The sequence below is a fragment of the Seriola aureovittata genome, chromosome 10 (genome assembly GCF_021018895.1).
Source record: "Seriola aureovittata isolate HTS-2021-v1 ecotype China chromosome 10, ASM2101889v1, whole genome shotgun sequence".
Lineage (NCBI taxonomy): Eukaryota > Metazoa > Chordata > Actinopteri > Carangiformes > Carangidae > Seriola > Seriola aureovittata.
The window spans coordinates 11480783-11504835 of NC_079373.1; the positions used below are offsets into that span (position 1 = coordinate 11480783).

General features: G+C 41.2%; 1 protein-coding gene across 3 annotated transcripts; it reads right to left on the reverse strand.

Annotated features, from left to right (window-relative positions):
• Positions 1-35: 35 nt before the first annotated feature.
• On the reverse strand, positions 36-23567 carry eps8l2 (EPS8 like 2). 3 transcript variants are annotated; one of them, XM_056386934.1, is made up of 22 exons: positions 23372-23567; positions 19649-19699; positions 19212-19258; positions 13054-13118; positions 11221-11382; positions 10547-10696; positions 9160-9239; positions 8877-8986; positions 8663-8733; positions 8424-8550; positions 7959-8000; positions 7004-7092; positions 6824-6898; positions 5589-5737; positions 5332-5497; positions 5211-5245; positions 5018-5123; positions 4634-4753; positions 3373-3448; positions 3102-3273; positions 1955-2087; positions 36-995 (listed from the first exon to the last, which is right to left on the reverse strand). In XM_056386934.1, the coding sequence occupies exons 2-22, from the start codon at positions 19693-19695 to the stop codon at positions 918-920; spliced, it is 2100 nt and encodes a 699-aa protein (XP_056242909.1). In that variant the 5' UTR covers positions 19696-19699; positions 23372-23567; the 3' UTR covers positions 36-917. The 3 variants fall into 3 exon arrangements, with proteins under 3 accessions (XP_056242909.1, XP_056242911.1, XP_056242910.1); XM_056386936.1 differs by lacking the exon at positions 7959-8000; XM_056386935.1 differs by lacking the exons at positions 7959-8000; positions 19649-19699; positions 23372-23567 and having other exon boundaries at positions 19212-19426.
• Between the last annotated feature and the right edge of the window lie 486 nt (positions 23568-24053).

Consider the following 24053-nt stretch of genomic DNA (forward strand, 5'->3'; position numbering starts at 1 on the left):
AAACACTAAAATGATGTACAAAAGAAGATGTGATATCAAATATTTACCAAGTTTATTTTTGATTATCTTCTTGTGTCCCAAAATATTTACAAACCCCCTATATCGTTTCGTTTAAGTCTTCATTTAATTATTCATAGCAGAGCAATGTACTCTCCTGTATGTACTACTTAATTTTCCTGTCAGTGCAGTTTATGCTGCAAAAAACCATATTAATGACAGCATTTCACAATTATCGACAATGACTTCATGCAGGATAATTGTGACTTTCTGTGTGGTGAATGTCTGAATTCTGATTATAAACAGCAAGATTATTTAGATTAAGACCGACTGCTGATTTCCAGTTACCAACCAGGATGAGTGCTGTATTTCTGATATCTGCTCAGAGGACTATCAAAGAGCACGGCTTATTATTTTCTATAGCTGTAAACAGTGATGTGAAAATAATTGGCATTATATCAGAAGACGTGTCACACATTCTGGCACAGATTTAGATACGCAACAGCTAAGATCTACTTATTTACCAGGTCATTAAGTAAACAGCTGCATTAATGACAATGAGCATACACATCGACTACACTGCTCATACAAATATGTACGTTACATACACGTGCCTATACATGCTCGCACACACTCACATACACACCCGCACAAACCAAACTGTACATCATTATATATGTTCCTCTTTTCGTACACAAACATCTCTTCATGACAAAAGTCTAACGAGACAATGAAGACAAAAGCAAAAGAATTAGATGAGAAAACACTTGGATACATACACATTGCATGATACAAAATAAATATACAACAATTAAAATGTATACAACATATAACGCATGTTCTACTGTGGGTCATGATTAACGGTAGATTGATTTAAGAGGGAGAAGAAGCATCCGGATGGGTCGTGCTGGTCGGCAGCTTCAGTCTTTGCTGCCGGAGTCGATTCTCTCCTGCCTCCGCCTCATGATCTCCTGCAGCTCTGAGTCTCCATTGGTTTGCTGTATGGAAATAAAAGAAGATGAATTCCTCTTTATTGAATTTTCCTATTCAAATTTGTAAAAGTAAAGGCAACAGGCTGGTTAAGGAGTGCCACTTTTATTATCGAAGAATAATTTCTGCTTAATTAAATAAAATAAATACAAAGTCTTTATCAGGGCATGTCAAAACAAGGGAAGACACACAGCAAATGATCTGGTCAGATGTAAGATGATTAAGGACATCACATTGTATAATTAACCTAAATGTTGTGCAAAAGCGAGAATGTAATGTACATGTACAGTACTGGGTCTCTACAGGGATAATGGATGCACATGGAAGGAAAAACACCACTCCAAATTTTGCATATATCCTAATGTTATTTATAGTAATATGGGCAATGCAACAGGTAATTTATAATGTCACAGTTATTATTTTATATATTTCTGCAGCCAAAAAATGTGATAAACGATTGCACCAAGATACCAAAGTAGACGAGTTTCCTTAGACCACAAATATAAATTCAAACGTGACACACGTATATTTGACACTAATAACTTGCTATAGAGGCATTTAGCTTCACTTCGGGGTTTTTCATTCATTCTGCACTGTTTGTACATGCTTGTTATAATGAATATAGAAAATCACAATGTGAAGGGGTTAAATTGACAAATAATCCTGCCTAGTTAGCTCTGGCCTGATCACTGCATGTACACACCCATTTTTTTGTATTAATCATAAAGTCTGACTCCCTAACAGTCTGACACTGACACGAGCGTTTGTATTCCTGTGTGTTCACTTGTCTTAACATGCCCAGATAAAGACTAAGTTGAGACATGGCGGTTTCATTCATTTCTATAGAAGGATTTCAACATTTCTACAGGTGTATTCATTTCTGGGCTAGATTTTTTTTTTGTCTCACCATGAATAAAAAAGGTGTGTGAAGGGTTTATGTTCAGGTACAGACAGGTGTGTGACCAACCTCTAGCTGTGTTTTCTGTACAGTCACTTGACAGTAGACACGACTGCCTTCGTCTCCACACACCGCCTTCAGTTCTTCTTTGTTGAGGGAAAACAGCTGGGCTCCCGTCAGGATCCCCAAACATTCAACCGTCCTGCAGACAAGACAAGGCAAGAAACGCACAGGTGTAATCAATAACATTTATAACTGATTCTTTTGGGGTGTGTCTTTTCCAGTATCATGATAGTGTACGTGCTGGTTCTCTGGAAGCCTTAAAGATTGATGACACCTAAAGTAACAACAGTTGACAGTTGACACATCTGGAAACGACACATTAGTTGGGACATGTTGCTGTTAGTCTCAATAATAACGCGTTCAATTAACAAAATATCTTTAATTATCTGTAATTGTACTCAGTGCACCTTGTTCACCATTTTAATTTAGCGTGTTAGCATGCTAACATTTGCTTAAGAGCACTAAACACAAACTACAGCAGAAGCTGATTGGAATGTGATTAGTTTTTCAAGTATTTGCTCATAAACCAGTTTTAAAAATTCAATAAACTCATGATAAATCTTCCTGAGAGGAACATGAATATGTGCAACAAATTTCATTGTTGTTGAGATATTTTACTCAAAATAATAAATGTCAAATGGTCATGGGATCACCAGAGTCTATAGGATTCATTCTCCATCCATCCTGGTCTGTACAAATTTTTTTATGACAAGCTATGAAGTAAATGTTCAGATAGTTCAGTCTGACCTAAAGTAGCGGACAGACTGACTGACACTGCCATCCCTACAGCCGCAACTGCTGTATCTATTATTGTCAGTGCATAAACAATGTAGAAACACGGGGGAAGGTTTTAATGTTTCCTGAAATTTCAGTCAGAACTTAAAGGGTAACTCAACACCAGGCTGAAAAGCAATGTTTCGCTGCCCTCACTGGTTGAAAGTGTAAAGCCTCTTTGCTTTGTTGCACCTGTAGCCACACCCAGCACTGATGTCACAGGTTCCTGGAGTGCACCTGTACATCACTGCAGCAAGGCGAGAGGTTGAACCACTGGAGATCAGCAAAGACAAGCTTATCATAGGGGTGTTAAGTTACTCTTTAAGGTGTGAGGAGGTATTTTGATTTGCTGGATCGATGAGCGTCATGGGTGACTTACGGTTTTGAGAAACCTTTTGCGTTGAGCCATGCAGTCACCTGCTCTGGGTTTGAGTCAAAGGCGAGCGGTACTTGGCTGCCAGATGATCGCTCCACACGGAACTTCCTGGCGGGTGGCTGGCTTTTGTTAGCAGTGATCATCATCAATAACTCAGAGGTGACATCATCCATCACTGCAGCACAGAAACAGGATAGATGAACTATTTGTAAAAGCTGCTTCTACATCTGTAATTCCTAAATCTGACTTTGGTTACTTTGTTGTGTTCACTCACTTTTGTCTTTTTGTATACCCATGTTGAAACTGTCTCCATGGCTCACAGAACCAGGAGGTGACGTCCTGTAGCCTTGCTGCGCACACACACACACACACAACACACACACACACACACACACACACACACACACACACAAACAAAGTTCATGAGAAAAAACACAGATGATATTATTCCAAAAACAGGTTTGTCTTTCATCTCATTCTGGCTGATACATTTTTGCCCAGGAGCCAAAAGCCAAGTATGTGTGTGAAAGTATTTCAGACCAGGAGGAGTAGCTGCATGCAATACTTGCTGCAGGGCGTTGGTGAACCTGCATACAGTGTATATGAGTGCAGTGTGTGTCTCTAGGAATTCAAGCTTTCAGTGAGAGCAGCTAATGCTGCACAATGTCTAGGGTCACAATAAGAGCAGAGAGTTTGTACAAGAGGCTGCACTGATCTAGAACCAGAGCTCAGATGACACGACTCTACTGTGATAACATTTTGTAATGAAGTAATTTTGTTGTTATCTGTGTCTCTATTCATCTGATTACTTATTTATCTCTAGAAAATCTCTTTATCATGATCCCTACACTCTGTAGCAAATGAGCTATCTGTCCAAGTGCCCTAATTATCATCTGTACTTTTGGAAGCAGTGATTCCTACTCTGCAAAACAAATTTATCCACAAGCTCTGATAAAGAAACCTTGACCTGTCTCATTACCATAAACTTTAGTTAGTGATTGACCACATTTCCCAAAATTCATTCCTGACAACATGCCAGAGTTTCTGCAGCTGAGATAACTGGAGGTGAGTGAAAGTGATACCAACACATATGGCATGTTCAAGGTATCAAAAACAAAAACAAAACATCTATTTAAAACAGAACATGGCTGCATTGCATTGTGGTCCACTGAGTCCAAACTTGGTGTCCGAACAATTACTTAACACTTCTGCAAAAATGAGTGTAAATTATTTTCTGTCATCAAAAGTCAGTGTAGCTGCTGGAAACTTTCTGTCATGACATCAAGTTGTTTGGTTTAACTAGTTGCTAAAAATAAAGCAAGCAGCTGCAGAATATACTCAGAGATGCGAAATGTGACACTGATGGCTGCGATTTTAACAACTGTCAGAAAAAGAGAGGATTTTTTCCTTTAAGGACTCATGCAGAGAAGAACCCTCATAGACTCATAGTTTTATGGGTTAAGAATGTCATGTTAATACAGGTAATAATGTAATAGGTAATACACTGCAGATAAACAATATGCATGGCAAGTCACCTGACTGTAGTTGCCCTCTGGCTCCTCTATCTTCACCACGTCCAGGATGTTAAATGGGACGTAGCCGGCCTGGCCACTTCGATTCCGTAGTTTCCACCACTGTTTGTCATCCTCTATCACCTGTGAGAAACGATGCACACATCTCACTTCGCAGCGCTGAAATCCGCTATTAAACTCAATATTGGTTTGTGTCCTGAACTGTCTGTTCACTTTACAGTTTACAGCTTGTTTACACCGGACACAATCACATACAGCAAAGTTGACATGTTGAATTTCGCTGACGGCTAGAGAGGGCTGGTTTCATCCCTGCCATATACCACATCCACACCTATATTTGGTTTAAGCTTCACACGAAGGGCAAGGAAAGAAGAAACAGTTCCTCACCTCGAGGATTTCATCCTGCAGCACTGACAGCTCGTTGGCATTCCGCGCTACAAAGTGGTAGCGAATTTTGGCATATTTTCGGGTGTGGGTCTTCCCGTTATAAGACCTGTTAAGACACATTTTATCACAGTTTGACCTGTTTTTGTGTTTGTGTTGTTTGGTGAGAAAGTGTGTGAAGGATTTTATTACTCACCCGTTTGATGAGCTTGAGGAATGAGTTCCATAAAACTGAAAATACAGGCAGAGTGTTATGTTTTCAAGGGTTGGGGTCTGTAATGATCAGTGCATTTACAGCCATTATATATAACCCTTACATCCTCCGCTGAGTGTTTCCTATAATCAGGGCTGCTGGGGGACCCCAGCCCTGTGGGTCCCTCTGTTTCCCATGGGGCTGTCCTGAAGAGCTCCATCGGTGGCTCCCAGCCGTTACGAAACTTCGGGTAATAAGGAGGAGCACACTGATCCCTGGACCATTCTGCTCTGTAGGAGCAGGAGGAGTAAAGGCATCGTCAATAGGTGACCTTTAAGCTACGCATCCGTTCAGACTGAGCCAGCCTTGATACACATGTACCTGGGTTTGGTCCATCCTTCCCCCAGCAGCTCAAAGATGGTCAACTCTTTGGGGCTGAGGTGTCCCCGCAGGAATTCAACAGCATCTTTGGAAAGGTGAGGAGAGATGACCGAACGCGGCACTTCAGGACTCCCAAAGCTCTGCAGCACCTGTGGACCCATTCATAGACATACTGATGTGACACCACAGAAGAGAGGCTTTGTCTATACAGACACATGCAGTTTTTTTTTTGTAAATGTAACACAGTGGTGACACAATGATGCCTGAGTTTTAGTACCGGTACTTTTCCCCCTTGGTTTGGGCCATATAAAAATATTTCTCTACAAAGAAGAAATAAACAAGACTAAGATCCAGAGGGAGCATCTAAATATCTATTTCAGTACTTGACAGTTTAATGCTTGATGCCACAAAAACTGGGAACAATATATTTCCACCATTCAATCTCAAGACACTTTTGTAGAAGGCCTGAGGGCAATAAATAAACAGCGATAAACAACAGCCATTAAACAAACATTTTAATAGCAACATTGTGGATTAAATATTGACAGTTAACTGCGTCACAAATTTCAGTCCACTAAAACACAGACTAATGATGTCTCATTTGAACTCTAAAGCGATTAGAAATAGAAGACAGATGTGGCTGAAGCTGCTGTGTACTGAGAATGATTGTCGAGGACAGCTAATAGCCATGGGGCCACACTTATTACTGCTCCGTCTTTATCTCGACCTTATCAAACAAATCCAGAGTGTCCAGAGGTTACAGCACCATATCAACACAGAGCCTAATCACTGCTCTGTGTCTCTAACCAGCAGTATCGAGGGGTGTGGCTGCACGCTGAGGCTTGGGAAACCAACATTATGTAAGTGCGGCAGCGCCTGTGCCAGAGCTGAAAGCCACGTCGCTCCAGTCTGGTGAGAGATTAGCAGAGCAGCAGTGGATGTGGTGCCAGACAAAAATAAAAAACAGTAAGAGGAGTGTTTTATGGCGACAATGCAAACACTAAACTGTTCTGATTCTGTGCTTTTAAAAAAAAGTTCAGTGTACCGTTGTCAGATGTTCCTGTGGTTGTGCGTCAACACTGAGGGTATCCAATGATATTTAGAACTTATTTAGTGAATGGATCTGTACTGTTGACATCCAGAAAAAATTGCCTTGTGTTCATGCTGATGTTATCGCCTTGTACGACAGCCCTCATCCATAAAAACCTGTTCTGAACATGACTTTTAGCTCTTACCAGCTCCAGAGGGCCGAAGAGGAAATGAACCAGCTCAGACGCACTCGGATTCTGTATGTGTTTCTTCAGTTTGGCCTGCAGGGGGCGCAGTGACAGACACAAAGAGAGAAGGTGATGAGGAGAGAGGCAGCTGACGATGAACGGGAAGAACAGGGGAGGTTAGGAGCTGTGATATCTCACCAAGAGGTTCAAGGCCAGCTTCAGTTTCTGCAGGCTATCAATGAACTCTGCTTCAGAGGGGGGCTTGGCTCGTAGCGTCAGCATGCCCTCTGTAAACAAACAGAGCAACAATGACCACACACAGACTCCTGAGTTACCAGCTTACCATACAGAAACATTACAGACACAGGTTTTACTTTCTGGTCAAGGTTCACAGTCGTAACCCCAAATGTTATTTTTCGTTCGTATTATCTTATGTCTTTTTAGCTTATGGCTCCGCTGAAACAAAGGTTAGCAACACAATCATGGTAAGTTAATAAACAGCTTCACAGATGAAAATTTCACCTTAGACAGAAAGTAAAAGCCCAAGAAAGAATGTGCTACATCTGAGTTTCTCAACCTGGGACCCAGAAGGTCCCGTAGTTCTCATGACCCCAAATACAGAGAGTTATGTGACGTCAATTTGAGTGTGATATACGTTTAAATTGTATTCTCAGGAGTTGTGAAGTTCCATTGTGCTTACTGTAAAGGGTATGATATATCTCATACCTACTGCTTTTATTTTTCAATTAGGAATATTTAAAAAACCAAACATATCAATCAATACATGAGGCTTACAAATCTTTTGTCTAACAAGTGACTGCACATGGGATTCTGACCCCAATGTTGAGAAACTGATTCTCTGGATAGAGAATACATTCATTTTCAGCACACCTGTCTGTGTAGTCAGGGGCAACACACGTTTCTGGTGCTTTTACACTGTTAGTACCAAATGATGTGTGTAAAAGTAACAGTCACTGCACGTGTGTTTTCCCCTGACCTCGAACGCAGACCACAACAGATTGTTTTTTAGACTCACGTGTGTGTTACATGTATGTCTCACGACACAGGTAATGAGATGTGGTGATATACGGTAAGAACACAGCATCACACCACTGTACAGTAATACAATACATAATATTACAAATATTATTACTTCTCTTAATAATTATTAGGACCACACTTTTGGTGTCACTTCCTGTAAAGATTAAAATAGTTTTGACTCATCTCATCTGCATCCCCTGCCAGCCTCCATGCAAAATTCAACTCCACTCTTCTTTTTAAATTTGTCAGAGAAAAACATACAACAACAAAAAATAATGCAATTCAGACAGAAGCGCACTGAACAATCACCAAAGGTGTAGGTGTAACAGGAGAGTAATACAGCAGATCAGCACTCTATTGGAGTGAATAAGAAGTAATAATATTACATCAGTGATTAAAACTGAGTGATGAGATTTGTATTACTTATCAGAGCCCAAAACCAGCCTCTACTACCACACATACATCAGTGGATGTCCCGCAACACAGGACACACAGAGACACAAACGTGGCGACGTGAGCAATATGAACATATTGTCACTGCATTCGTGCCACCAGATCAGAAGAAAGGGAGACAGACCTGCTGGTCCTCTCTTCTTATTCTTCTTACTCTTGTTGCGGTGGTTGAGCTGGGAAAAGGCCTCTGCTGCCTTTTGCACCTGCGCCACAAAGATTTCTATGTCGTCCAGGGCACAGTTGAGGATTTGCTGTGGGAGACAAATCCCGGGGTTTAGCATGTAGAATACAGCATCGTGAGACAGTGAAAGGAGCTGTACAATATCATCGTGGATAAAAATAAAAATAAAAACAAACACGCACCACATCTTTCTCAATGCGCTGGGCCAGCTTTTCATGCGACTCCGTGTCATTTTGTCCGGGGGCTTGTCTAGCTACATCCACACACACACACACACACACACACACACACACACACACACACACACACAAAGAAAACATAAGAACGCCGCCACTGACAGAACATCATTTTGATGAACGGTGCATGTATAGAGTGTATTCTTGTGAGCACTCTCACCCTGTGTGCTTGTGGCCGCCACTCGTCCCTTCGGAGAACGTGAGGGGCCCTTGGGCACCGAGGGCGGGAGGATGGTTTCTCTGTGACGCTTCATTTTCTCCTGGTTCACCCTGGATGATTAGGAGGAGACCTTCAGGACCCTAACATCGAGTTCACTTACTACTGATTACAGATCAGTCTCACCATTAGACTGTGTGTGCGTGTGTGTGTGTGTGTGTGTGTGTGTGTGTGTGTGTGTGTGTGTGTGTGTGTGTGTGTGTGTCTGCAGCAGCAATGTTCTCACTTCAGAGTCTGAAGCCTCATTTTCTTTCCATGCTTGTTGTCTCCAATGGCACTGTCTACATCTGCGTGAACCATCTCAGCCTGGAGAGAGCGAGGAGAAACACAGGGAGGCAGACTCAACATGTGAACTGTGTATACAGCGTTACACAGATCAGTATGCAGTTTGCAATATGCAATAGTTAGAGAAAAATGTTCTTTCACCTCCCTGCCTCCAACTGCAGCTTTGCTGTCTCAAATGCAACATTGTTGGAAAGGTGCTCTGGATAAGACACCTACAGGCTCGTCTTGTGTCCGACTTAGACTCGCGCAGTTTAAAATCCTACACACTTCACTTCTATAAAGCCTGCCTACATCTGACATGTCTCCAGAGGTAGAGGAGAGGTGTGATAGAAGTGATGCCTCTCTGTGCAGTTTAAGCCACATATTTGTGTTCAGTGTTGCACAGTTTTTGGCATCACTGTTTTGAGGACTGGAATGAGGACGGCAGGGGAAGAAAGGACAGGATATATCAGTTTTTAATTAGATTCTAACTGTTTATGTGCAGCATTCATGCTGAGAATTGGTTTCCGTCCTGTTTCTGATCCTTTGTCATTTGGATTTAAAGCTTACAGCCAAATTCATGTTTTTCAATCATTGTGTCTTTGATCATCTACGACACAAATCCCTGGCTGCTGCCAAAAATAAAGAGCACTCGGCCCACGCTTTTGCTGTTGTTGTACCCTTCTTACTTACGTTAGGATTCTCAGCAGTGTGAACTTATTTAAATTACATCAAAAAACAGGCAATAGACAGGGTTTGCGATGACGTGCGTACTGTGTTTGTTTGTATTGTGATGTCTGCTCTAGAAAAGCTTGTGTGTGGTGAAATAAAACTCATCAGTTCATCCAGCTCTTCTCCTGAATCTTAAAGACTATGAACGTGCCAAGCTTTCTGCTCCTCCTTCACACCAAATGACAGTTGCATCACAGTTTTGATGAGTAAGAACTTTCATTATATTGTTTCAATTAAGACAATGGCGATGAACCAAAGGTTGTTATATTCATATCCTCTAGTGAATGTCGATGATGATCCACGATGCCTTGTAAACGCCTCTGTTGAACTTACTAGTAGTCATTCTGTACAATAAAGAGGTCACGTCTTAGTGGTTATTGGATTACTGCCTTTCAGTGGTAGATCTTCTCATGCGCTAAAATCTCTGAACAAGACAAAAAAAATGTAAAAGGATACACACAAACCCACAGCCACGAACAGCACTGAAATCTGACCTAGCACTCTAACAACAGGCCCTTAGATTTATGAATGACATAAAAGACAAAGCCAACCAATCGGGCGTGGACAATAAAGGACGCAAACTGAGCCAAGCCTGTAAAATTCAAACCGAGACCCACCTCCACCTCGTCACAGTGGAAGAAGTGGATGTCGGGTTTGTGCTGCTCCTTGTCCTGACACACGAGCAGCAGCACAGATGTGTAGCGTGTCTGATTCAGCACCGTCTGACACATGTGGATGGTGGGGAGAGGAAAGTTCTCCAACTCTTCCTGCAGGAGAACGACACAATAGTAGTTAGAGCGAAAGAGGTGGAGGTGGAGAAGGAACAACATGAGTTGGCAAAGTCCTCAGTGAGATAAAATAATACAAACTTCCCCCTTCCAGTCTTTATGCTAAACTAGGCTAACTGGCTGCTGGCTGTAATTTCATACGTACTATACAGACATGAGAGCGCTATCAATGTTCTCATCTACCCCTTAGGCACTTGAGCAGTTTAGTCTTGCCACTTAAAAAAAGTTGGATATCTTTTGAGACAGATTAAAACAAGCAGTCAATATCAATGCACCGCAAGCTCTTAAAACACTGGATCCTGCACTTCCCATAAAAATAAACCATAAACCAACAACGGCATCTGTCATTAGATCTTTCCTTCCCAGCAAATACATTCATTTGATGAATCAACACACCCACTTTGTATTGAAGGCCTCCTGTAAATAATTTATAAGCAATCTGTAAATGTGACGTTTCATTTCACGTTTAGTGCACGATGTGTGGACAGGTGTGGAGCTGCTACCTGTGTGTCGCAGTCCAGCAGTCTGACCGCATTGTCAGTGACCTGGAGGAGCATCTCCTGTGTCCATATTTTATCCTTTGAATCCAGAAGAACCAGTTTCTTAATGGCATCGTCCACTGTGACAATGGACTCTGTCTTGTCCATAATGAACGTGGAGAGATGCTGAGGGGAAACAAACAGTTTGATAAATGATCCTGGTTTGAACTAAAGTCATTGTCTGTATGGAAAGCAGGACAGATTTACTTTGGAAAGTTGTTGGTGGGAATTTGAAATATACATTATTTACTGTTTGTATTAAAGTAATAGTACAACATTTTGGGAAATATACATTTTTGTTTTCATGCTGAGAATTGAGGGTGAGATGAGAAAAATTATACACACACATCACTAACTGTCAAGATGAAGGCGGAGCCAGCAGTTAGCTTAGCTTAGCAGAGTGTTTAATAGTGGCTTTTAATGATGGGCAGATTTGGTTTACACTTTGTTTTTTTGTTTTTTTGGTTATTCTTTTTGTTAAACTAAGCTAACATGTAGACATGACAGTGGTATCGATGTTTTCATTTCACTCTTGGCAAAAAAGCAAATAAGCTTATGTCCCAAAGGGTCAAGCTGTTCCTTTAACTGTAACTGTTAACTGGACTCTATCGTCATTCAGGCCTGTTTCTTAGAACTATTACTGCAAAATTATTTCAACTGATGCAACATTTTTCAGGTTCCCCTTGTTATATAGCATCTTAAATTACTGCCCTGTTTTATCTGATGTCAAAACAGCCGTATTGCTACATATGAGTCTGCGTGCGGCGCCACTGTCACTGTCTGTTATCTGTGTTTACCTGCCCATGTGTGATAATGGGGAGGCATTTAGAGAAATCCTATCCACGCAGACGCGGGACATAGTTCAACACCATCCCTAACCTGAAGCATGTCTCTGATTGAATCTTCCCAACATCAGGTTCCCACTGCTGCTGTCAGAGACGTTACAACTTTATTAAGGCGGCGTTCCCGTAAATGAGATGTTATCAAGACATTAAGTAGTCTGTCAGTTTTTATCTCTGGGCAAAAGAACAACACCAGTAAACCACTTATTACACTACATTTATAATACGTGCTTTGCTTTTATCTTGTTGTTCACATTCACTGACCTTGTTTAAACTATAGATCCATCCATTTACAGAGCACGAGTTTAAGATTTTTTTTCTTTTTTAAGCCTTTTTTGCATTATGTCAGTTTTAACCAGGAAAATGTGACAGGAAACAACATGGAGCGAAAGAGGGAGGAATGGTGTGGTCCACAGCTGAATTCAAACTGGGACAAAACTACTGCTTTACTACGACACGCCAGTTTTTAGATTTTCCATCTTAACTGCTAATTTTTATACACATTTAAAAATACACAATCTGGTCTCTTTTTAACAAAAACTTGTTTTATGGTATCTCTGTTGCCTTTCTTTATCTCCCGGTTACCACCAGTCTGGTTAACAGGTACATAAATATGCGATTAAATAATAATAATACAGTAAATTGAATAAACATTCAGATAATACAAAATGATAATAAATCAAAAGGAAAATGGAAAAGTCTGAAATCGATCATAGTGAGTTTTTTATTACTGCAAAAAATTCTATTAAACATTAACTTTTTATTTCACTTTACTGAAGCGTAGTGCCTCTCACACTGATCCATTTACCTCAGCTGTAACACTTTTACACATGAGGTGAGATTTACCAATCTTTCCATTTTTATATATATTTTGCTTGATTTCAATAAAGTACATAAAGTGTCACATTTAAAAAAACACGTGTTTAACTTTTCGTAGAGACAGAAAAGATCTTACCTCGACGTGATACTGCGACGTCTCATGCATGATAAAATTTGAGTTGGAGTATTTTTTCCTCTGTTCTGTTGATAAGAAAACAAAGATATTCAAAGTGAGAAACTGAGAAACCACCGAGTCCTGTCTGTGATTTTACTGTAAATCCTTTGCGATGTAGCGGCAGCAGCAGCAGTAACACTGACCATAAGTCCACATGTTGAACGTTTCAGCGCAGCGACCAGATGAAATGAAACACTGAACCACTGATGTGCCAGCTGAAAAGATCAGCAGGGCAATAAGGAAGTGACACAGACATGTTATGTGTGCACTTTTTTTTTAGTGTGTGTGTGTGTGTGTGTGTGTGTGTGTGTGTGTGTGTGTGTGTATGTGTGTGTGTGTATGTGGGGCAACCTCACTACCAACTGTACTGTTGGGTATCCACTCACAGTTGTTTGCAAAGCGTTGGGCACTCCTGGGCAAATTACATATTTTGTTGTTTATTTTGGAAGAGAAAGGAAGTAAATACAAATCCTGTCCTACAGACAGTAAATCATGAGCCTTTCTTTAAATGTTAATGCACTTCTCTCTGCAAAAAATGAAACAAAGGTCAAACTGTATTCTCTCAAATCTTTTAGCACAATTTATGTCCAAAAGTGTCCTGCCAGAGGGCAAGTGTAATGAAGAAAGTCCTATCTGAGAAGTTAATTATTAAAAATCTCATATCAAAGAGTCTTTGTGACTTCATTTGCCTAATCCAACGTTATAGTAGGCTATGTTGGCAAGACTTGTATTAAAACTCGCGCCTAGCAGGGACCAGTCTGAGGCACAGATTTACTGTGGGGACAAAAGTCAGTGATGCTACTTCTGAACAGCGCCGTGCTTACGTCCTCATCTGTGGCAATGTATTGTGATTCGTCACATGTAACCTTCTATTACGTACAAATTAGGACTGAACATTTAATCAGAATATTATCGATTGCAATATGGCCAAGTGCAATATCATTATCACAGGAGCTGCACCTTTTCTAATAAAGGTAAAATGTGTCACAACATACCATAAATGAGGAATCGTGTTGCTACAGAGATGCCCCCGGTCTACAATTCATGTTCTCCAGACATAAGGGAACATGCTTGTTCTGTACGTGACCCAACTCAAAATCATATCATCAACATTTTGATTTTTTTTTTCAGTAAAAATGAAAATGCAAAAATGACCATTACAACTGAAATCGTGACTCATACCACAAAACGCAACATCTGCCAAAATGATCTCGATATGATTTTGTTTGCATATCAGTCAGCTCTCGTACAAATGCTGTACAGTTAACTTGAAACACAGTCACAACACATTAAACCTATTTAGCAGTGAGGCAGGCGGGATTACGGTAAACAGGAGGTGGAATGCTGAGAGTAAGGTTGTCACCATATCAGATTTCAAATGCACAATTATTGAGGCAAAAACACAATCAAAAGAAAATTAAGTAATATAATAATAATAATAATAATAATAATAATAATAATAATAATAATAATAATAATAATAATAATAATAATAATAATAATAATAATGCTGTTAAATGAATCTTTAAAATTGTTTATTGTATGTTTTGTTTCTTTTTTGGCAAATGAATTAGATTCAAATATGAGTGTAGGAAGTGGAGAGAGAGAGTCTGTAACCGTAACTGTACAGAAGCGCACTAAAAGAACAATGACACTTAATGGATAGTGAAAAGGCAACCAGATGAACTGATAAGCAAAATATCCATAAGGCCTCACATCTTCCATCACAATAGTCACAGATCTTTACGTCATAATAAAGTGCAAAAAGTTCAAGAAAAACAAATAAGACAATAAAAAGCAATGAAATAAATAAAAAGCAATAAGATAAAATGGAGGACGTATTCAGACAAACTAACCAAGGCGAACTGTTTTCACCTGCTAAAGGAAGACGTCACAGGAGTGAATGGATCAGAAGGACAGGGGCAGAGCATTCAATAGTTTGGGTGCCACGGCTTGAAAAGCACGCTCACCTTAGGTTTTCTAGCAGGTTCCAGGGACGGCCAGTAATTTTTGTTTTAGTAGACCGATTGGTTTCGGAGGAGGAGGTCAGCAATTTATGGGCGTGTTTGATCGTGCAAGGCTCTAAAGGCGAGCATCAGTGTGTTAAAATGGATACGGAATTTAGTGGCGGGAGGAAAGAATCGTTGTGATCTGTGATCTCTTGTTATTTCTGGTTAAAAGCCAAGCGGTTGCATTTTGGACAGTTTGGAGACAGCTCAAAGAAGTTTGATTCAGACAGGTAAAAAGAGCGTTACAGTATCTCAACCTATCTTGCAGGTCATGCCAGTTGGGGCCTTCCTCCCACAGACCAAAAACACGCAGGTCCGGTTGATTGGCGACTCTAAACTGCCCATAGGTGTGAATGTGAGCATGAATGGGGTGTTTGTGTCTACATGTGAGACTGGCTACCTGTAACCCGCCCTCACCCATGACTCTAAATGGATAAGCAGTATGATAATGAGGAATACCATGTCCACCATCTTGTTTTACGAAACACAAAGTACAGACGAGGCTGATGGGAATGTCATTAGTTTTGCAGGAATTTGGTTACAAAAATCCTGTATGAGATATCAAAAATCTGATTTAGACCCATTTAAAGTTTTTCAATATCCACATCCAGACACTCACTCACGGCACCATTGTTCACCTCGTTGCCTGCGCTCTTGGCAGGGGCCAGTGTTCTCATTGACCTATTTACCAAGTGAATAGTCTGCAGGTAACAATTACGGTTAAATGAGAGCATGTTCCTATCAACTCCACTGCCAGATCTCATATCAAGTCTCTTTCTGTCCCCCACCCAACTGAGTCAACATTTTAATGCCGCACCATCTACAGCTCTGCTTTTCTCAGCATACAGACGTTGAGACACACTTTGCTTTATGTGCTTTAGGGTGACTGCGACACAAAAGCCCTACTGTTAGTATAGCACTTAACAAAATATGTGTCCAAGCCGTACAGTACATTCCAATATTTCCACTATTTGATATCCTCTTATTAATCTTTGTGATGTAAATGCTTCATAATTCTGTGGCTGATCCATATTTAGCAGCGCTGAAAACAAACAAAAAAAAGACTTTCAGAGATCACTATATCCATTCAACCGCTGTCACTGTCCAAATGACGCAAGCGTTTGTCTTTCCTGTTGCTGCCATTTCCTCTCTGCTGATTCCTTCCTGCTTGGTTCCCCACAGGTGAAACACAAGCGTCAGGTGTCGTTCGGAAAGTCGAGCTCTCCCCATGTCTTATTAATGACTGACGTTTATGTCAATCAATTCAAAGCGCTGTGGCAGCTTGCAATAAGAGCCACTTAGCAGGCAGATGGGCAGATCCTCAGGGCTCTCCAGAGTCAATGACCAGTGATGAACATGGCTGCCTGGCAGATTATCAAACCAATACACGGCCCAGATCAATCAGACAACCCGACCTCCCTAATAACCGCTCTTTAAACACAATGAACCCTGACTCAACCGAAAACCGAGACAGTAACGATCTTTGATGCAATGCCAGGAAAGTGTTCAACTGTCTGAACCATTTTTTACATTTCACTTTGATTAATAAAGAGAATATAATCCTGTATCTCGACATCAAAAGACTGAACAAGTCCGACCACAGATAACTCACACAATAAGCGATTGCGTTGGAACAAGATGGCCTGTTTTTTTGTTTTGTTTTGTTTCTTGTTTTTTTCGATTTGACCCCGAGGCATCATCTGGATACGGAAGTGTCGCCAGAAACTATCACATCAACAAACCTCAATCCCCCACTGAGTTGTTCTCTCAAACTAGTGTTGAACAAATTCATACCGGTTTACATTGTGCATTTGTGTATCAAGCCAAAGACGTACTGTTGACTTTTTAAAATGTCGCCACAAAAATCACTGATTTACCAAATCAAACATAAAGAACAGGAGTGATACTCAGGAATGGTGCTGACTGAAAGGAATTAATGTACTCAAATCCATTATGGAGATTCAACTGAATTTTAAACACATGCACAAAGGTTAAAGGAAGAACAGCGCAGCAGGAAGAGATGGAAGTTTCGACTCGGTCCGAACACATTTTACCTGACAGAGACATGCTCCTCAACCTCAACCACAAACCGTGTGAGAAAGTCAAGAAAGCCTGTTTGATAGTCCAAAGTCCTGGGATGTTGAGTCTGATGTGGCATCTTTCTGCTCTACTTAAGGTCGAGCTGCTGATAACAGATCGGGTGGGAGGACTGCGTGTCATTTGCATCACTTGTTTGCTGCCCTTCAACACGTGAATGACGGGGAGTTTTGCATATGGGAGATTGAGTTGCTGTTGTTCCTCTGCATGTTTATTCAGCAAGGAGCAAGCCGCAGACCCATATCTATCCAAATGTCTGCTGCTGTTACGGATGCTGCACAATATTGTCCGCTCTCCTGCCTCTCTGGTTCAGGAGGACATGGAGGCGTGCTGGTGTCATCCTGCAGTGAGAAGGTGGTGGTGACCATCTGCCACACAAGATGAAACGAGCCAACCAAACGGCACAGTCTCGTCGCGCATACAGTAGGATATTTCACTGAGATCACAAGAGTGGGGGCGCATCCTGTGGATATTTGGATGATTTACGGCACAAAAATGTTTCACAGACGACGAGGTGCGCAGTCAGATAGTTTGGGAGCATCTTGCATCACTGCAATACCGTCATCTGTCATTTGAGGCGATTTCTAAATTTGGAACAGTGCAGCCATGCAGGAAAGCAGGTTGTCTTGTCATACCTTGGTGCAGGTTTCTATCAGGGCCTACGACGTGCTATACAATGTTCCTCTGTGTTGGCAGTGTGGAAGGAGGTTCTGGTAGGGACCAGTGAGCTAATGTCTGAGGCAGCAAAGGGGAGGACCAGAGTTGAGTGAGAGTCTGCCTCTTTTCACTTTTCAATGCATCTTTTATTCACCTGCAAGACATGGGCATCCCCACCCTGTTCCAACCACACATTAAAAACAGGCACACCCTGCGCTCCCAGCTAATGTAACATAACTAATTTCAGTCACACAAACACACCCTAACACAAGCATGCAACTGCTGAAATAGTAAAAGCATTTCATGACTGTATTACTGAGAGCCACCGCAGTCATGACAGTTCAGTGATGCAGCCTGTCAATACAGAGCATTACAATGACTATAGCAAGTCCTTCAATTCAAAATATGCACAAAAAGACAGCAAAACATAAATATGCATCTGCACACATGAGAATGTGACTATAAAGCAAAGACAGTCATGTTCCCTTTAGGAGCCCAGCCTCCCTCTCAGTGCCTAACAGAGGTGTCAGCAGGCTGAGCACGGCGGGGCCCCTAAGCAGAACCTTGGCCCCCTTTTATCACTGTCTGTGTGTGTGTGTGTGTGTGTGTGTGTGTGTGTGTGTGTGTGTGTGTGTGTGTGTGTGTGTGTGTGTGTGTGTGTGTGTGTGTGTGTGTGAGAGCATGTGATAGTGCAGCGAGGCCATGGGGCTGCACCAGCATGCTGCAGAGCGAGAGTGCCGGATTTCCTGGCAGAATCATTTGCATAGCAAATTGAATATTGTGGTGAATTGAGTCAATTACAGTGCTGATGCTCACAGCTCGACTATTGACAGTTTGGAGAGATATCAAGGCATAAGGAGTGGATTATGTACTGTATTCCATTCAAGATTTGTTCCTGCTGAAGACACATTTTTTTTAAACACATAGTTTCATTTTTTTAAAAACGGAAAGTACTCTGCAAAAGCGGGGCCTTGTATCGTTTAGCAAACATTAGTCAAACAGGGTCAATAAGGACAGGGCGGTGTTTGTGTCAAAATAAACTACAGTGTCCTTGTTGATCATAATAACGGAAAATGCCACCCAGTGCAACAGTGTGGCTCATTTATGAGTTTAACTAGTTTTTGTACAACATCTGAATAAGCTACATACTTAATAAATAGTAAAACTATTCCTTGACAAGTAATTATTAACAATCTCCTTAATTCTAAGCTGTAAGTCATAGTGTAGTACTGTAGTGACTCATGCAAAAGAAATAAAGGCATGTTAGGGCAAAGTCTTGAAAGCGGGCCAACAATAAAATACTCCTACTGACAAAAACGGCCCAACTCCTCTACGCACTTCCATGCAGCCACTTACCGTAGAGGGCCTTGGCACTGATCTTGCTGTCCGATCTGGCCACTCCACTGCAATGACAAGAAGAGGAGACAGGGTTACGCTGTGCGCCCTTCATCTTCTCCACTGCACCTCTGGATGTCAGTGTCACAAACCCTCGGAATCTCCCACACTGTCACACAGAGATATACGGAGAACAGACTGGCCAGCACTGGATGAGATTAGCCTGAGATTCTGAGCATATGGACCAGCCAGGGAGCGAGAGGGGGAGAGTGGAAAAGGGAGAGAGAGAGAGAGGGGGGAGGGCATGGAGGGAGGCTGGAGCCAGGAACCAAGGCAAAGCAAACAACTCTCAACAGAGACGCTCTGTGCCTGAGGTCCCTGACCCACACCACCTTCCACATACTGGGTTAGTGATTCTCTAGATATGTAGGGGAAGCAGGAAGGTGTACGATACTCACTTGGCTTGCCTCGTCTGAGGTTCCAGGACACTCATGATTTCAGGCATCCACCTGAAGAAAAAAAAACAAAAAAACAGTGAGAATGAGAATCTGGGAAAGAAAGCGTAAGTGATAGTGAGACACGCAGAACGAAAAGTGGCTGGTGGTTTTCCACCCAAAACAAACACGCATTATTTAGCCTAAAAAGACCTTTTGAAAACCTGTTGCATCAGGTAATCTTTTATTTTTCAGGGTGAGCTCTAATACACGGACCACGGTGTACAACCTTAAAAAGCTGTAGACACCTTATAACGGTTGTAGAAATAATATGCTAAGTTGATGAGTCGTCTACCGAACAGCCTGTTCTTCCACTGTGGAGAGCCAGGTGTTGGGCCTGTACTGCTGGTAGTCAGGGGACTGATCTGAGACAATGGAAGACAGCAGGCTGATATGTACTGTGTAATTAGATCCACTCTGTTGATGACTATATCTGCATAGCTGCAAATTATTTAATGTGGTTGGGTTTTACAACCACATTACAGTTGCTGCTAACTACTTGATCCTTAGCGTGGCCTCGAAGGAGACAGGTATGAAATATAAATCTGAGAGATTCTTGTGAGCAGGAAATGAGAGAACAAAACTCTCCCACACCTTTACCTCAGAGCCAAGAGACTCGTGTCTGTGACGTGTCTGTCAAGGCACGCACTGACAAGGTTATGTAATATATATCAGGCCTACAGCACACACTGGCTGAACATACAGAGTGTCAGTATATACTGTAGCTGTGGACCCTAAAGTCATGTTACACAACATAATGGTTTCCTTTTAAATCCTTTTATGGGTTTTATTACTGCATTAAATAAACATTCCTCAGTTAATGGCTAAAGTGAACTACTAAATACTATACTATTTAAATATTCAAACACTATCTAATACTTGATATAATAATCACCTTTTACCTTATGTGACTTTTAGACACCAAGGAGCCACGTATCGCTTTAAGCAACCAGTCCAGTTTGTATTATTAATCGGAGGCGAGAGGTTAGGATCCTGTGTCTCCAGCAAGCTTTTGAAGTGTTTGTAAAGAACAATCCAATCTATAAAATACTGACCTCATGTCACTTAGGTAAGAACATTTCAGTGTCCCTTTTTTTAACCAAGCTATAACACAACCACTTCCTCAAGACATGCCCTACCTCCTCTCTGAAGATCAAATCTGTTATTTCGTGAGGAGCAGCACTACACTACACATGCTCAGGGTAAATACTGTGTATGACAGTTATAGGTTAGAGGTGCGGTCACTCAAGCTTATCTCACAGCAGATCATAAACATAATCACTCTCAACAGATAATCTCCTCAGAACTTTTGCAAACAAAGACAGGGCGAATCACAACAATAGCTTTCACAACCTGGGCCGGAGTCAGTGCATGATAAAGTATGACTTTATTTACACAAAGCCACATGTAGGTCCACGCCCCCCCCCCACCCCACCCCCTGATCGAAAACTACCGCAACAAAATCTCACAGAGAAATGCAAATAAGGAAAGAAAACTGTTCGTATTTACTTTAGCAAGTCTGCACAAACAAAAAGACTTCCTCTTTCTGTCCCTAACTATCTGGTCATCTTCTCTACACTCTATTGTTTCCAGCTCTGGCCCGATGCCAGGTTTCAGGAGGGAGGTGAAGCCAGAGCAGGAGAGGCTGGGTGTCATGTGTTGTCAACCTTATGGCAAGAGGCCCTTTGTCTGCACACCTCTCCTCCACTCAGCCTAAGGTGCTTATTGTCCAATAATAACAAACTTATTCAGAGGTAACTACAGGGTATTAGAACAATAATTACAGACAAAAGTAGACGCAGAGTGTGCAGGATGATTATAACTTTTGTGTTATTCCTCCATGCTGCATCTGTCACAACAAATCAGCACAGCCCACAGTCTCATATTTTAAGCTTGTGGTATCAGTCATGTGGTCTGTGTTGTTGTTTTTTTTTTTCACGTCTTAAACGTCATTTTGGATTGAAAAAATTCTCTTCAGATACACACAAGAGGCTCCAAAATCCTCACAAACTAACCAACATCTCTACATCACAACACCGCACCTGTCTGATAAACAGTGTGTCATTATGTAAACCCGAATGTAAACCAATGAACGCAGCCAGGATTTGTGTTTCAACACACAAAAGACAATGACAGCAACGTTACTGTATTGTTGTAACTGTGCAAACACACGGCACAAATGATACAGCAATATGAGAAAAGCACACAAAACAAATGGATCTATGTCATATGACCTCACAACAATAAAATAACAGAGTTATAGTTTCAGCTTTTCTGAAACACATCCAATGCCACATATATGCCACAAGATATTTTGGACCCACATGGGAAGCATAGCAACAGCAGCAACACAATAAGTATCTACAGTAACAGTAACAGTAACGTGACAACACACGCCCCAAAACAAACCTGAAGCTTCAACAAAGGATTTAAGAAAACAGGGACATATGCTGAGAACATAAATCACTACTGACAGGAACATCAATGGTGGAACAAACTCAGTATTTGCAGCATTTCTTTTTAGACAACTTCAGCCTGATTGTACAAAACACAGGCTGTTTATTTAAAATTGAGCAATATTGACAGTATAGCTAATGTGACAGAAAAAAATATGAGCTCACTCTGATATGAGCAATGTGCCCTTTGCTCCATGCCCCTGAGTAAGCATTTTGTAAGAGATAACAGTTATCAGATTTTATGTATTTGGAGTCATCCAGCTATCTGACTGAATCACATTACATTCTTATGATGGCTGGAGATGATGTTACAGGTTTCTTCTGGATGTGCAGGTGCAGGGTGGAGCGCGCATTCGCTGACTCAGGGCATTAAGACAAAATCAGCTCAGATTTCACACACATGATTCCTGTTTGTTCACATAACATTCATTTCACTCTCCCAGCACACTGAGAACAACAATCTCGTGCCAAGACAAAAACCCCATACTGAAAGACTCCTTTGGTTGTTAATGTGCAGTATATCAACCTGTTGTACCCCAAGCAAAGCACATTCCTCTTACCACAGAGCTCAATGCTGAAATTAAGGTTGTGGATTGCATCAAATATAAATGTAAAGTAGCAACATTAACGTTAGTCTATGATTTACCCAACACCAAAAGTTGGAATGCGAATGACTCCATAAATTCATCACTGTGCAAGTAAAACAGGATTTAATCATAAAGTATCAAGAATCACTTCATATCTGCTGCCATTAATATTATCCATTGAGTCATTTGATACGCACTTACATAATAACATAAAACGATTAGAATAACTATAAGAAATTGTAATAAATCATCAATATAAATAAATAAATGGAACTAGTCAATCTCAAGTTTTAAACCAACATGAATGAGAAGTCAAAAAACAGTAACCAAGCAACTCCATCTGCTGAGGAAGACCAAATGACACAATGGAAAGCTCCAGAACAGCCACTGAGTGGACCTTGCGGTGAGATTTTCATGTTTATGTAGGTTGGAGTTCACTGTGAAGACACGGGTGCACTTTTTTTTATGGCAATGTGCTGAAAAGAAAAGAAGAAAAAAGAAAAGAAAAGAAAAGAAAAGAAAAGAAGAAAAGAAAAGAAAAGAAAAGAAAAGAAAAGAAAAGAAAAGAAAAGAAGAAAAAAGAAAAGTAAAGTAAAGAAAAGAAAAGAAAAGAAAAGAGCGTGTTTATCGTCACACGAACTCACAGTGGTGTTTTCCGGACGGGATGCTCAAGGTGACAAACGCGGGCGAAACAGCGCGTGACGCATCAGCCTGTCATCAGCGGCCGATCAACAAATAAACTCCACAGGAAATAATCGATAAGTGTACTCTCCTGCTGCCAGGTACAACCTTTGGATCCCAAAACTGTAAACTACACGGTTGGCGTCCAACACAACACAACACAGGACGCAGCTAGACGTTTGTCGGAGGTTGTCAGACACAGTCGCTGTGGAGGCAATGCGGGAGCAGGTGAGTGATACGTGACTCTGCAGGTAACTCAACCCGAGAGGGGAGGAGCTCCACGGACACTTTTGTGAGAGTGGGTCGGTCTGTGTGAGTGTTTGTGTTGAGAGTGTGGATGCACGATGGTGATGCTGCTCACCTTCCTGCAGTGGATAGAGCAACATCCCAAACTCAATCAGCAAACTCAATCAGCGCTGTAAAATATAAGGTAGCCAACTGTAAATCCTGAGATACTTTATGGCAGTGTTTCCAACCTTTTCTAGCTATAACCCCTAACAATAAAGCTGTATAGCCTACTGTAGACTAGTTGAATCATCTCGTTATGGCCTTAGTGTGGAGATGATTTCTGGCCAGTTCAACCAAAGTGTTTTGTCCTTTTCTTTTTTTTTCTTTTACAGCTTGGTAGAAGTATTTTTATTGGCT